General features: G+C 41.5%; 1 protein-coding gene across 1 annotated transcript in view; it reads left to right on the top strand.

The window, feature by feature from the left end:
* LOC134342794 (zinc finger protein 512B-like) overlaps nucleotides 1-15389 on the top strand; it is a 128662-nt gene that overhangs the window by 72454 nt on the left and 40819 nt on the right. Inside the window, exons 6-8 of the mRNA XM_063041375.1 lie at nucleotides 483-554; nucleotides 1151-1279; nucleotides 4698-4822. Of these exons, the coding sequence (XP_062897445.1) occupies nucleotides 483-554; nucleotides 1151-1279; nucleotides 4698-4822 (326 nt within the window). The remainder of the gene's footprint in view (nucleotides 1-482; nucleotides 555-1150; nucleotides 1280-4697; nucleotides 4823-15389) is intronic.

Below are 15389 nucleotides of genomic sequence, written 5' to 3'. Positions count from 1 at the left end.
TTTTCCCCTCAGGCTGGGTGAGACGAGAACTAGGTTGAGGGTGAAGGTTAAATATTCAAGGTGAATCTGAAGGGAAACTTCTTCTCTCAGAGGGTGGTGCTAATGTGAAACAAGCTGCCACCAAAAGTGCTAGATGTGGGTTCAATTCTAACTTTTAAGACATGTTTGGAGAGGCACATGGATGAGAGGGATTTGGGGGGATATGGTCCAGGTACAGGTAGAGGGAGCTAGGCAGAAGATTGGGTTAGCATGGCCAGTGTGGGCTGAAGGGCCTATTTCTGTGCTGTATTATTCTATGTCTCTATAACTTTGGTTATCAAAATATCGGTAATGGAAAGTTAGAAATTCTATTCCATAAATTATTCCAAAGCTGAAAGCTCACAAAACTATTACATGGTAAAGTCAACCAAGAATGTTCTCACATGTTACGTTTTTGTCCGATAATACTTTGCTGATACATTACAATCATTTGTTTGTACTAGGAAGGAAACAGAAAACACCCAAGAAGTTTACAGGGGAGCAGCCATCTATATCTGGAACTTTTGGATTGAAAGGTAAACCAACAAATCAACAGTAATTTCAAACGTTGTAAATGATTTGGATGACTCATGTTAATCTTTGGGAATTTTGAAGGATAAGTAATGGTGTGTTGGAGAATTTTCATCATCCATGAGAACAAAATCTAATCAAGTATTGATTTAAAAGGAGCTGAAAATAATTCGCTATTTCCTATTTGATATTTTGGAGCTTGTTGAGTTAATTTTCTTTTTCTATTTTGAAAACTGATTTTTAAACACTTTCTTGTCAGTATCCCTTTGTGATTCATTGATTTCTTTGTTGTTCTGTGACTTGGCAGGTCCACTGAATTATGGCAGGAAGAGTTTAGCACAGTTAAATAATCATCCTTGATTAGAAATTTGGAAGCGCTATGAAATAAATTGTCTAAGTTTCATTTCAGTACTTGGTTTCCCTAAAATATCTTCTAAGTAGATTAATAAAATATCTATATTTTTGTGTAGAAAAGGCAGAGGAAAAAGAACAACTCTGAAAAATATCAGAGGGACTAATTAACTGTAGTGTTAAATGAAGGAATTGATTTTCCGAAAAAGTTTCATTATACTGTCTGGATTTATTACTTCATTAATTAAAGGCCTCTCAAAACAAGATGACAAGGGAAGGGGTAGAGGCAAGAAGAAAATTAAAAGCACTTGCACTGAAGAACTTCAAAGAAAACCTTTGGGCGTTCACATTAAGAAAGAACCTGTCACATATTTACCAGGTAAGATTCGGTTGAGTATTTCAAAGTCTTATTGAAAAGCTATTCTAAAATACTAAGGCAGATTGTCCACATGAAGTATAGAACAATTTTTACAGTTTTACTGTATCTACTAATAGTATGTAAAGAATAATAATTTTATTTATTATTCAAATTCAGATTTATTTATCACATGTACATGGAAACATTTGGTGAAACGTGTCATTTCCGTGAACAAACAACGCGGCCGAGAATGTGCTGGGGGCTGCCACACGTTCTGGCGCCAACATAACCTGCCCATCAGAACAATACAGAACACAACTACCAAGTGATAACAACAAGCTGCATTCCTCCTTCCTCGCAGCCACCCACCCATGCCACTTACACAGTCCTGTAAGCCCAGGACAGGTGGTCTTTGGCCTGCCGCCAGTGGACTCATGGATTTGTAGGCACTGAGCCCTGACGTCCTCAGCGGACTCACAAAAATTTACAGACTTGGTACTCCGGCCATTGGGCCTCAATGTCTGGACCTCCAGTTGACCTTCGGGCTTTGATCTGGTCCTCTGATCGATCTTTGAACATTGATCTAGATTTCCAATCGACCTTCGATTTTCAATATCAACCCATAACTCATAAATGATTATGAATGAGGGCCCAAATTCCAGTCCTTCAACGCTGCACTTGCTGATGACAGGACTCTGAAAACTAGGCCACACAATCTGGTCTCGCTGATGAAGGGACCCCAAACGTCAGCGCCAGTCCACGGCCCAATATCTGATCATGCCCTTGCTGATGACTTTCAAACGCTTGTCCTTTAATTCTCCAATATCCCTGTCCCTAAACTCTGACCTGACCCCCAACTCCCTTCTCTATTCCAAAAACAATCCCTATGAAAGTAAAAAAAAATTAAGTTTGAGTTGCAACCTCAATGGAGACCACAGCTCAGTGCCATCTTGAGTTTCCAATACCTTAATACCATGCAAGATTAAATGTGATGCTCCTCTAAACTCCACAAATGCATGTATATTCTGTTGATTGTTTCACTGCCGGCAAGGCTGACATCAAGCTGAAAACTTTTGATTTAAAAAAATAAACATTTCTCTAGTAATATAATATTATAAAATATATGTAAAATAAGCTATTAAAGCTGACATGTTTATTGTCTTAAAATCTATCTAATTTTCTGTGTCAGAAAGCTGTGTTTATTACTTATTTGGGATGTGAATATCTTTGGTAAGATTAGTGTTTATTACCCATTCTAACTTTCCTTGAGAAGCTGGTGGCTTCTTTCTAGAGTGGATTCAAGTAGTGAAGGTGTTCCCTTAATCCTGTTACAGGGGGTCTTACAGGATTTTGAACCTTTGTCTAAAATAATCACATGAATGACTATTTGGGATAGTCGAACGTTTAAATATTTACATAACTACGGAGATCGGCTGATCTTTTTCCGTCCTTTGACTTTCTTGGCTGTGACTCTTCTAATGATTAATACTTCTTTTTAAATAACAGGTAGGATGGAGAGACAATGACAATATAAAATGAGTGCCTGCAAATCATCTACAATTTGTCATCTCTCCTAATATTTAGTTCCACCTCCCGATACTTTGCCTGTCCTTTTAAGAGTTATAGATGTATTGTGCATCACCCTTTTGTCTGGAAAGCCACTCAGGCTGTGTTAGCAAAGTGAAAATGACATTGTCCTATTTTGCCATTTTACAAGTGAATGAAAATTTTGGCATCTGATTTGGAGAACAATACACAGGAAACAGGAGACTTTTTAAAAATTATTAATGCAGAGCAAATATTGTGACCAATTGAAGAACCTGAGCAAGAAATGGATGATGTTTGTTGTACATCTTCAACTTGACGCTCTGTTTATTTTCCACCGTGGATAGAGGGATAGATATTCAATCTTGATTAGAAGTTTATAAATGCCATGATATACATGTTTAAAAATACATTCTAATCAGATTAATAAAATGTCGACATCACAAGCACAAGAAAGTCTGCGGATTCTGGAAATCCAAAGCAACACACACAATATACTGGAGGAACTTAGCTGGTCAGGCAGCATCTATGGAAAAGAGTAAGCAGTCGACGTTTCAGGCCAAGACCCTTCTTCAGGACTAAGAAGGAAGGGGAAAGACGCTAGAATAAAAAGGTGCAGGGGGTGGGAAAGAGGCTAGCTGAAAGATGATAGGTGAGACCAAGTGGATTGAAAAGGCCAAGAGCTGGAAAAGAAAGAATCTGGTAGGAGAGGAGAGTTGGACAATAGGAGAAAGGGAGCTGGTGGAAGTAATAGGCAGGTGAGAAGAAGTGAAAGATCAGAACGACAAATAGAAGAAGGGGAGGGGAGGAGGATTGGTTCACAGGAAGGAGAAATCAATATTCATGCGATCAGGTTAGAGGGTATTCAGATGGGATATAATGTGTTGCTTCTCCACATTTTTGAGTAGAAAATTTACAGGAAAAATACAACTGAAATTTTCAGAACGTATTAAATATTGAATATATAATGTTTTATCATATGTAATATAGGATATAATGTGTTCTGCAGCCAGAAATAGGCTTGGAGTATTTTGACCCAATTTGCTGACCCAAGAGTAAACCTATCTACTTGCAGAATACAGTTCCTAATTGATTAACTTCGGACCTACTTGAAATAACCCAAGAGTTTACCACTGGGAATGAACAGCAACATGCAGTATGGGGCACAAGCAAGTCCCAGGGTTCCTTGAGGCATCTTCTGAGCCTTGCTGAAAATATCAGAATGTTGAGGGATTGCCTTCATCTGGCTTGTTCAGCCCCGGAGCTGTTTGTCACTGGCACGATGGGCATGAAGCTATAATCAGTGTCCCAGATATGTACCGTTAAAAATTACACCATCATGGCATCATCAGAACAAACTCAGTATATCTAAAGAATGATACCTGTGTCTTTCAACGGTTGTTGTTCACTTGTTCAAATGAGTGGATTAAAGGAAGCTAGTGAGCTTGGAAGTCTAGTAGTACTTTGTATTTTTCAGGCAATCCAGCTGCCTTTGTTCTAGTCTTAAGATACTATAAGTTCCCAATGCTCAGGTCTCAGTTATTGTTATTTTGTCAGATCTTACAGTTGCTTTAACTTGGGATGCAGGGTACAACACCCCTAGCAGTCAGTTAATTAAGCAGCTTTGAACACTTCAAAAACAGGTGGTTTAATCATTGTGATGAAAACAATATGCTTTATGCAGGAATAAAATTAAATTTGCTTATTTTCTTTCATAATATCATTGTTCCCTTTGCTAGAATAATGCACAGTTGAATTTATTCTTATAAGTATTTTGAAAAGCTGGATTCAATAAATAATGTAGAATCAGTGCTACATAAGATTGAACACCAGATATCATGGAAATGGATCTTTCATGTTGCTTTTAATGTTATGTTCTAACTTCTGATAATAGGAAGTCAGGAAGAAAAGTGGCATCAGGAAATTACAGAAAAGGGAGAGGTTATCTGTCCTAATTGCAGGACTGTGCACCGAAAGACTGTTGCAGGTTTGAAGAAGCACCTGGAAAATTGCAAAGAGGTTTGTAAGGCTTAATTCCTCAAATGCTTTTTTTTTTAAAAATCAGTACACAGAACTTCCAGTTTTTAAGTTGGGGGTGGTTATTTGAGGTGAACCAATCCTAAATTGTATGCTACATTCCTGGGTGAGATATAGCAGCTCTGCGAATTCTCCTGGCTCTGGTAAAAAAAACCATACATTTATGAAGGAATTGCATCTGCCTTGAATTAGTCCAGGAAAAGAGTTGTAAGTCAAACAAGGAAGCAGTTGCGCTCCCAGGCTCCAAATGTTCTAGTTCTGAACTTCCATTTTGAATGGAACAATTACACAATGTTTTTTTTCCCAATTGTGCAACTAAGGAATAACTTTGCATGTTTTTCTACAATTTCTGAAGTGAAAACTTGCCTTCTATCCTTGACTCCTAGAATTAGATTGTTTTTCTCAAGCTTCCATCAGGCAGCGGGTACAGAAGCCTCAAATCCCACACCACCAGATTCAAGAATAACTACTCCTCTTCAACCTTCACGCATGTCTGCTCTTACCTCATCCTCCTGCCACACTACCAGGGATAGGGTTCCTCTTGTCCTTACCTACCACCCCACCAACCTCTACATCCAGCACATAATTCTCCGCAACTTCTGCCATCTCCAACGGGATCCCACCACCAAGCACTTCTCCCCCCCCCCCCCCCACTTTCTGAAGGAATCGCTCCCTACACAACTCTCCTTGTCCATTTGTCCCTCCCCACTAATCTCCCTCCTGGCACTTTTCCTTACAAGCGGAACAAGTGCTACTCCTGCCCCTATATATCCTCTCTCACTACCATTCAGGGCCCTAAACAGCCCTACCAGGAGAGGCGATATTTCACCTGTGAGTCTTTTGGGTCATATACTGTGTCTGGTGCTCTCAGTGTAGTCTCCTGTATATCAGTGAGACCTGACGTAGATTGGGAGACTGCTTCGCGGAGCACCTATGCTCCATCCACCAGAAAAAGTGGGATCTCCCAGTGCCCACCCATTCTAATTCCACTTCCCATTCCGATATGTCTATTCATGGCCTCCTCCACTGTTGTGATGAGGCCACACTTAGGTTGGAGGAACAACATCTTACATTCTGTCTGGGTAGCCTCCAACCTGTTGGCATGAACATCAATTTCTCGAACTTCCAGTAATGCCCCACCCCTTCACCATCCCCTTTTCCCCTTCTCACCTTATCTCCTTACCCATCCGTTGCCACCCTCTGGTGCTCCTCCCCCCTTTTCTTTCTTCCATGGCCTTCTGTCTCTTTCAGCAATCAATTTCCCAGCTCATTACTGCAGCCCTCCCCCTCTTGGTTTCACCTATCACCTTGTGCTTCTCTCTCCCCTCCCCCCACCATTTAAATCTACTCCTCAGCGTTTTTTTCTCCAGTCCTGCTGAAGGGTCTCGGCCCAAAGCATTGACTGTACACTTTTCCATAGATGCTGCCTGGCCTGCTGAGTTCCTCCAATATTTTGTGTGTGTTGCTTGGATTTCCATCATCTGCAGATTTTCTTCTTGTTTGTGATTGGACTTTTCTTCCACCATTTGGTTATTGAACTAACCTGCTTAATCGTAAACTTAACCGCAGAGGTAGTAATCTTGGGATTACTGTCTGTGCCACGCGACAGTGAGAATAGGAATAGAATGAGGTGGAGGATAAACGCGTGACAGAGGGATTGGAGTAGGGGGCAGAGATTCAGATTTCTGGATCATTGGGACCTCTTTTGAAGCAGGTGTGACATGCACAAAAAGGACGGGTTGCACTTGAGTCCCAGGGGGAGCAATATCCTGGCAGGGAGGTTTGCTAAGGCTGCTGGGGAGAGCTTAAACTAGAATTGTTGGGGGGTGGGAATGGAACTGAAGAGACAGAGGAAGAGGAGGTTGGCTCACAAATAGAGAAAGCTTGTAGACAATGCAAGAGGGAGGATAGGCAGGTGATAGAGAAGGGACGCATTCAGACCGAAGGTTTGAGATGTGTCTATTTTAACGCAAGGAGTGTTGTGAACAAAGCGGATGAGCTTAGAGCATGGATCAGTATTTGGAGATATGATGTCGTGGCCATGGATGGTTCAGGGACAGGAATGGTTACTTCAAGTGCTGGGTTTTAGATGTTTCAGAAAGGACAGGGAGGGAGGCAAAAGAGATGGGGGCGTGGTACTGTTGATCAGAGCTAGTGTCACGGCTGCAGAAAAGGTGGACTTCATGGAGGGATTGTCTACAGAGTCGCTGTGGGTGGAGGTTAGGAACATGAAGGGGTCAATAACTTTACTGGGTGTTTTTTATAGGCTGACAGTAACAGGGATATGGAGGAGCTGATAGGGAAACAGATCCTAGAAAGGTGTAATAATAAGAGTTTTCGTGATAGGAGATTTTAATTTCCCAAATATCGATTGGAATCTCCCTAGAGCAAGGGGATTAGATGGGGTGGAGTTTGTTAGGTGTGTTCAGGAAGGTTTCTTGACACAATATGCAGATAAGCCTACAAGAGGAGAGGCTGTACTTGATTTGGTATTGGGAAATGAACCTGGTCAGGTGTCAGAAATCTCACTGGGAGAGCATTTTGGAGATAATGATAATAATTCTAGCTCCTTTACAATAGCATTGGGGAGAGATAGAAACAGACAAGTTAGAAAAGCATTTAATTGGAGTAAGGGGAGTTTTGAGGCTGTCAGGCAGGAAATTGGAGGCTTGAGTTGGAAACAGATGTTCTCAGGGAAAAGTATGGAAGAAATGTGGCAAATATTCAGGGGATATTTGTGTGGAGTTCTGCATAGGTACATTCCAATGAGACAGGGAAGTTATGGTAGGGTACAGGAACTGTGGTGTACAAAGGCTGTAATAAATCTAGTCAAGAAGAAAAGCTTACAAAAGGTTCAGAGAGCGAGGTAATGTTAGAGATCTAGAAGATTATAAGGCTAATAGGAAGGAGCTTAAGAAGGAAATTAGGAGAGACAGAAGGGGCAATATGAAGGCCTTGGCGGGCAGGATTAAGGAAAACCCCAATGCATTCTACAAGTATGTGAAGAGCAAGAGGATAAGATGTGAAAGAATAGGACCTATCAAATGTGACAGTGGGAAAGTATGTATGGAACAGGAGGAAATAGCAGAGGTACTTAATGAATTCTTTACGTCAGTATTCAGTATGGAAAAGGATCTTGGTGATTGTAGTGATGATTTGCAGCAGACTGCAAAGCTTGAGCATGTTTATATTAAGAAAGAGGATGTGCTGGAGATTTTGAAAAACACCAAGTTGGATCAGTTGCCGGGACCGGATGAGATGTACCCCAGGCTACTGTGGGAGGCGAGGGAGGAGATTGCTGAGCCTCTGGCAATGATCTTTGCATCATCAATGAGGACGGGAGAGGTTCTGGAGGATTGGAGGGCTGTGGATGTTGTTCCTTTATTCAAGAAAGGGAGTAGAGATAGCCCAGGAAATTATAGACCAGTGAGTCTTACCTCAGTGGTTGGCAAGTTGTTGGAGAAGATCCTGAGAGGCAGGATTTATGAACATTTAGAGAGGTATAATACGATTAGGAATAGTCAGCATGGCTTTGTCAAGGGCAGGTCATGCCTTACGAGCCGGATTGAATCTTTTGAGGATGTGACTAAACACATCAATGAAGGTAGAGTAGGAGATGTAGTGTACATGGATTTCAGCAAGGCATTTGATAAGGTACCCCATGCAAGGCTTATTGAGAAAGTAAAGAGGCATGGGATCCAAGGGGACATTGCTTTGTGGATCCAGAACTGGCTTGCCCACAGAAGGCAAAGAGTACTTGTAGATGGCTCATTTTCTTCATGGAGGTCGGTGACCAGTGGTGTGCCTCAGGGACCTGTTCTGGGACCCTTACTCGTGATTTTTATAAATGAACTGGATGAAGAAGTGGAGGGATGGGTTAGTAAGTTTGTTGATGACACAAAGATTGGGGGTGTTGTGGATAGTGTGGAGGGCTGTCAGAAATTACAGCGGGACATTGATAGGATGCAAAACTGGGCTGAGAAGCGGCAGATGGAGTTCAACCCAGATAAGTGTGAAGTGGTTCATTTTGATAGGTCAAATGTGACGGCAGAATATAGGATTAATGGTAAAACTCTTGGCAGTGTGGAGGATCAGAGGGATCTTGGGGTCCGAGTCCATAGGACACTCAAAGCAGAGGCGCTCGTTGACTCTGTGGTTAAGAAGGTGTACGGTGTATTGGCCTTCATCAGTCGTGGAATTAAATTTAGGAGCTGAGAGGTAATGTTGCAGCTATATAGGACCCTGGTCAGACCACACTTGGAGTACTGTGCTCAGTTCTGGTCGCCTCACTACAGGAAGGATGTGGAAGCCATAGAAAGGGTGCAGAGGAGATTTATAAGAATGTTGCCTGGATTGGGGAGCATGCCTTATGAGAATAGGTTGAGTGAACTCGGCCTTTTTTCCTTGGAGCGATGGAGGATGAGAGGTGACCTGATAGAGGTGTATAAGATGATGAGAGTCATTGATCGTGTGGATAGTCAGAGGCTATTTCCCAGGGCTGAAGTGGTTGCCACAGGAGGACGCAGTTTTAAGGTGCTGGGGATTAGGTACAGAGGTGATGTCAGTGGTAAGTTTTTTCACTCAGAGAGTGGTGAGTGCATGGAATGGGCTGCTGGCAACGGTGGTGAAGGTGGATACGATAGGGTCTTTTAAGAGACTTTTAGGTGGGTGCATGGAGCTTAGTAAAATAGAGGGCTATAGGTAAGCCTAGTAATTTCTGAGGTAGGGACATGTTCGGCACAACTCTGTGGGCCAAAGGGCCTGTACTGTGCTGTAGGTTTTCTATTTTTCTGTGTAATCACTATCTCAGTAAAGTTAGGATTACAAGCTGATAAGTGAGACTACGTGAAGGACAAGGTGGGTGGGTAGGGGAGGACGTTGAACTACAAAACTGGGAGGGGATATGTGGAAGAAGTAAAGCTCTGAAGAAGAAGGAATCTAATAGACAGTGAACCATTGAAGAAAGGGAAGGGGGAGGCGATTCAATGGGAGGTGATTAGGAAGGTGAGGAGAAGAGGAGTAATTGTGTAACCAGAAGAGAGAATTGGAAAAAAGAGAAAAAGGGGGAGAGGTGTGTAATTTCTGGAAGTTAGAGGAATTAATGTTCATGCCATCAGGTTGTAGGCTACCAAGACAGATCATATTGCATCTGATCTGTTGCTACTGCAACTTGAGTTTAGCTTCATTGTGGTAGTGGAGGATGCCATAGACAGGTATATCAGAATGGAGACGGGGAGCAGAATTGAATTGATAACCACTGGGAGATCCTGCCCTTTGCAGTGGACTGAGCAAAGGTGCTTGGATCTGCAGTGGATCTGGCTGAAGTAGAGGGGACCACACCAGGAGCACTGGAAACAGTAGATGATTGTCAGAGACTTGCAGATGAATTGTTGCCTTGTGTGAAAGGCCTGTTTACTGCTCTGAGTGGTGCTGAGGAAGGAAGTGCAGGTGTGGGTGTGGAACTTGTACCGCTTGCAGGGGCAAGTGCCAGGAGGGATGAGTAAATAAAGGAGTCATGTAGAAAGTGAGGGAGGGGGAATGGGAAAGATTTGTTTAGTGGTAGGATCATGCTGAAAATGGCAGAAGGTACATTGAAGGATGTGCTGGATATGGAGGCTCATGGGGTGGTAGGGAAGGACAAGGATAACTCTACACCCTGTTTTGATGGTAGGGGGATAGGGTGAGGACAGATGTGTGGGAATGGAGGTGGTGGATGAGAGCAGCATCAATGATTGTGAAGGGAAACCCCATTCTTTGTAAAAAGAAAGTGCATCTCAGGGGTTCTAGAATGGAAATTCTCTTCCTCAGAACAGATGCAACAGAGTCGGGGCCCTTCATGACAGCCACATAACTATTTGGGCTTTGTTATTTTATTTTAGTTATGCTCTTTCTTGTGAAAAAAGATGTATAATTTAGTTGATGTTTGTTTGGTGAATGTTGCATAGCTGATGCTATGTGCCTGTAATGCTACTGCAGCTGACAATAAACTAAATTTTGATTTTGACAGAACAAAGAGCTATGCAGACACATGCTCTTTAGCTCAACCTGTCTGCACTGGCAATGATGCCAATCTAAACTAACCATATCTGCCTGTACGTGGTCCGTATTTTTCTATCCACTATTTGTTCTTGTGTCTTTTTAAATGTTGCTGCTCAATCTGCTTCTACCACCTCTGCTAGCAATACATTGTAGGCACCTACCACTATCTCTTAAAAAATTAATAATAATAACTTGCCCAACAAGTCTTCTTTTAACTATCCCCTTAATCCAATGCCCTGTAATATTGACATTTCCACCTTGGGAAAGATATTGATGATCTGTCTATCTATGTCTCTCATAATTTTATGTGCTTCTGATGCTCCAAAGGAATCAATCCATTAGGTCTTTACAAAAAGGTAATATACTCTAATTGAGGCAACAACCCAGTTAACTTCTTTTGCATCCTCTCCAATGTCTCCATATTCTTCTTATGATATGCAACTAGAAATATCATTGATTAGGCCTTGTGTCTGTAGTATATGTGCAATACTGCATAATACTACAGACACGAGGCCTAATCAATGATATTTTTTCAGCTGCAATATGAACTTTTAATGCTCGGATCGAATTATGGATGTTCACATGTATTTCTGTATGATGAAGATAGACAAGAAAGCTCCAAAAAGCTAGAGGCACTTTTCCAGCAGACTCTTTGTACTGCTCTCTTGTAAAGCTCTGCATTTGTAAAGTGATAGCTCTTTGAAGAGGCAAAGAAGACATGGTATTTTTTTTCAATCTGACCTACAAATATCAGGCTACATTAAACTAATATGGTGGGGGATGGGAACCAGTATGAAAGAGCTGAGGATGAGCCAGCAGGTTTACAAGTAGATGATGGATGTTACATGACTGTAAGGAAGGGAAAGCCAATGATCAGGTACAAATGCAGACAGAGCAACGAGTTACATTGTACCACAGAGGCAAAATTCAAAAAGGACAAAGAATGCAGGACTGAAAGTGGTGTATTGAAATGCACATAGCATTCGGAATAAGGTGGATGAACTTGTAGCGCAATTAGAGATTGGTCAGTATGACGTGAGCATCAATGAGTTGTGGCTGAAAGAAAACCATAGTTGGGAGCTTAACATCAAAGGATATACTGTGTATCGAATGGACAGGCAGGAAAGCATAGGTGGTGGTGTGGTTCTTTTGATAAGAGATGGAATTACATCTTTAGAAAGAGTTGACATAGGATGTTGAATCTTTGTGGGTGGAGTTAAGAAACTGCAAGGGTAAAACAACCATTATGGGAATCATATACTGTATAAGCTTCCAAATAGTAGCCAAAATGTGGGGTTGAGATTGCGAAGGGAGCTGGAAAAGGCTTGTAATATGGGTAATGACACAATTGTAATGGGGGACTTCATTATGCAAGGGGATTGGGAAAATCAAATTGGTGTCAGATCGCAAGAGAGGGAATTTGTTGAATGCCTGTGAGATGGCTTTTTAGAGTAGCTTGGGATTGAGCCTACTCAGGGAAAGGATATCTTAGATTGGGTGTTGTGTAACAACACAGATCTTATTGGGGAGTTCAATGTAAGGGAACCCTTAAGAGTCAGTGATCATAATATTATTGAATTCATACTGCAATTTGAAAGGAAGAAGCTTAAGTCACATGTATCAATAATCACAATGGAATATAAAGGGAATTACAGAGGCATGAGAGAGGAGCTTGCCCAGGGGGACTCAAGGATACTGGCAGGGATGACAGCAGAGCAGAGATGGTAGAAGTTTCTGGGAATAGTTTACAAGGTGCAGGATAGATATGTTCCACAGAAGAAGTAGTTCTCAAGTGGCAGGGGTGGGCAACTGTGGCTGACAAAGGAAGTTAAGGACCGCATTAGAGCCAAGGAAAGGGCATAGAACATAGCAAAAGTGAATGGGAAGTTGAATGATTGGAAAGATTTTAAAATCCAACAAAAGGCAACTAAAAGCTACAAGAAGGGAAAAGATTAAATATGAAGGCAAACTAGCCAATAATATAAAGCAGGATACTAGAAGTATTTTCAGTTATATAAGGAGTAAAAGGGAGGCGTAAAAGGAGTAAAAGTCTGAAGGTGGATAATTCACGTGGACCAGATGGACTACGTCCCAGAGTCCTGAGAGTGACTGCTGGAGAAATATCCAATGCATTGGTTATGATCTTTCAACAATCACTTGATTCTGGCATGGTTCTGGGGGACTGGAAGATTGCAAGTGTCACTCCACTCTTTAAGAAGGGAAGAAGGGAAAAGAAAGGAAATTATAGGCCAGTTAACCTAACTTCAGTGGTTGGGAAAGATTTGGAGTCTATTGTAAAGGATGAGGTTTTGGGATACTAATAATAAAATAAGTCAAAGTCAACATGGTTTCTGAGAAGGCAAATCTTGCCTGACAAATCTGCGAAAGTTCTTCAAGGAAGTAACATGCAAGATGGACAAAGGAGAGGCAGTGGATGTCATTTACTTGGATTTTCAGAAAGCATTTGATAAGGTGTCACATATGCGGCTGTTTAACAAGGTAAAATGCTGTGGTGTTACTGGAAAGATACTGGCATGGTTGGCTGCCAGTGACTAGTGGTGTTCCTCAGGGTCAGTATTGGGACCGCTACATTTCGCATTGTTTGTCAATGATTTGGATAATGGAATTGATGGCTTTGTGAGAAAGTCTGCAGATGATATGAGGATAGGTGGAGGGGTAGGTAGTGCTGAGGAAGTAATGTGATTGAAGTAGGACTTAGACACATTGGAAGAATGGGCAAAAAAGTGGCAGATGGAATACAGTGTTGGGAAATGTATGATAATATTGCATTTTGGTAAAAAGAACAATAGTGCAGATGATTATCTGAATGGGAAGAAGGTTCAAACATCACAGGTGAAGAGGAGTTCTTGTGCAAAACTGCCCGAAGATTAATTTACAGATGAGTCTGCAGTAAAGAAAGCAAATATTTGGAATAAAATATAAAAGCAAGGAGATAATGCTGAGGCTTTATAGGACACTACTCAGGCTGCACTTGAAGTGTTGTTAACAGTTTTGGGCTCCATATCTCAGGAAGGATGTGTTGTCATTGGAGAGAATCTAGAGCAGGTTCACAAGGATAATTCTGGGAATGAAGGAGTTAACATATGAGGAGTGGTTGGCAGTGTTGGGCCTGTACCCACTGAAATTTAAAAGAATGTGTGGGGATCTCATTGAAACCTACCGAATATTGAAAGGATTAGATAGGGTTGATGTGGAGAGGATGTTTCCTATGGCAGGGATGTCCAAAAATAGATGACATCCTCAAAATTGAGGGGAGACCTTTTAGAATAGAGGTGAGGAGGTATGTTTTTAGTTAGAGAGTAGTGAACCTGCGGAATGTTCTGCCACAGATTGCGGTGAAGGCCAAGTCTTTGGGTACATTTAAGGCAGAAGTTGATTGTTTCCTGATTGGTCAGGGCATCAAAGGATATGGTGAGAAAGCAGGTGTATGGGGTTGAGTGGGATCCAGGATCAGCCATGATGGGCTAAATGACCTAATTCTGCTCCTATGTCTTATGGTCAAAATAACCTTTCAAGAAAAAAAAATAACAGGCATACCTCACATTGGTGGAATCCATATCATGAAATAACTTACTGCGCTTCTATTCTAAGCATCCCAATCACAGTCTTTGTTGTGTTTCAAAACTGTTCACATGGCTGTGTTGAGGACAGTGTGTTGTACAATCTGAGACCAAGAATTTCTCTGACATTTGACAGTAGTGTAATTAGAGGACAGTGCTTAGACTGAAATGGTTCTTGTCTTGGCTTCCAAGTCCCTGTAGAATGCTTTAAGTAGCCTCTAATACAAAAGAATATATGCAATACAATATTCTGACACCCGAGGAAGCAGTCATTTAAGGAAATTACTTTGATGTTGAATCGGATTCACAGACCTGGCAAGTGGGACAGAAAACTCACTGACTGCAAATAGATATATTAATTGTTTATTTACAAACAGTAAAAATTCGACCCAGTATTCCAGTTCTGCAAATTATAGAAACTACAAAGATGAATATTCAATGAGCATGCATTCATTCAATAAACATACCTAGTCAAAAGCATGCTCAGAGCATACCAGGCCCAATGGCCTTGTGCTTCACTTGCCTTAAACAAAAGGAAAGAGCTGCTCTCTATATACCCAGGATATTTGAAACAGGATACAAGGCAGCTATCCAATGGGAAAAACAGCTGGATTTTCTAAACTAACCAATCACAATGAAGCGACTTTCAGCAATCAGAATTAGCTACACCTCCCCACAGGACACACCACCCCTCGAAAGTTGTGAACGTGATGACATTCAGGCTAGAATGACACTTGTCAACTCCGAAAGTTACATATATAAAGCACAAGAGTACAATACCCAGTACTGCAAATGCAATAGTCACTTCCCAGTATACTACAGTAGTCTATCACCCTCCTTGTGCCCAAGAAGACCACCGGCCCCACCCCGGGGTGTAATAGTCAATGAACTGGTCCCCCCCCCTACTAAATCTTACACACTGACTCTAT

Source organism: Mobula hypostoma, chromosome 2, assembly GCF_963921235.1.
Source record: "Mobula hypostoma chromosome 2, sMobHyp1.1, whole genome shotgun sequence".
Classification (NCBI taxonomy): domain Eukaryota; kingdom Metazoa; phylum Chordata; class Chondrichthyes; order Myliobatiformes; family Myliobatidae; genus Mobula; species Mobula hypostoma.
The sequence above is the reverse complement of the archived record's forward strand: the minus strand, read 5'-3'. Positions and strand labels throughout refer to the sequence as shown.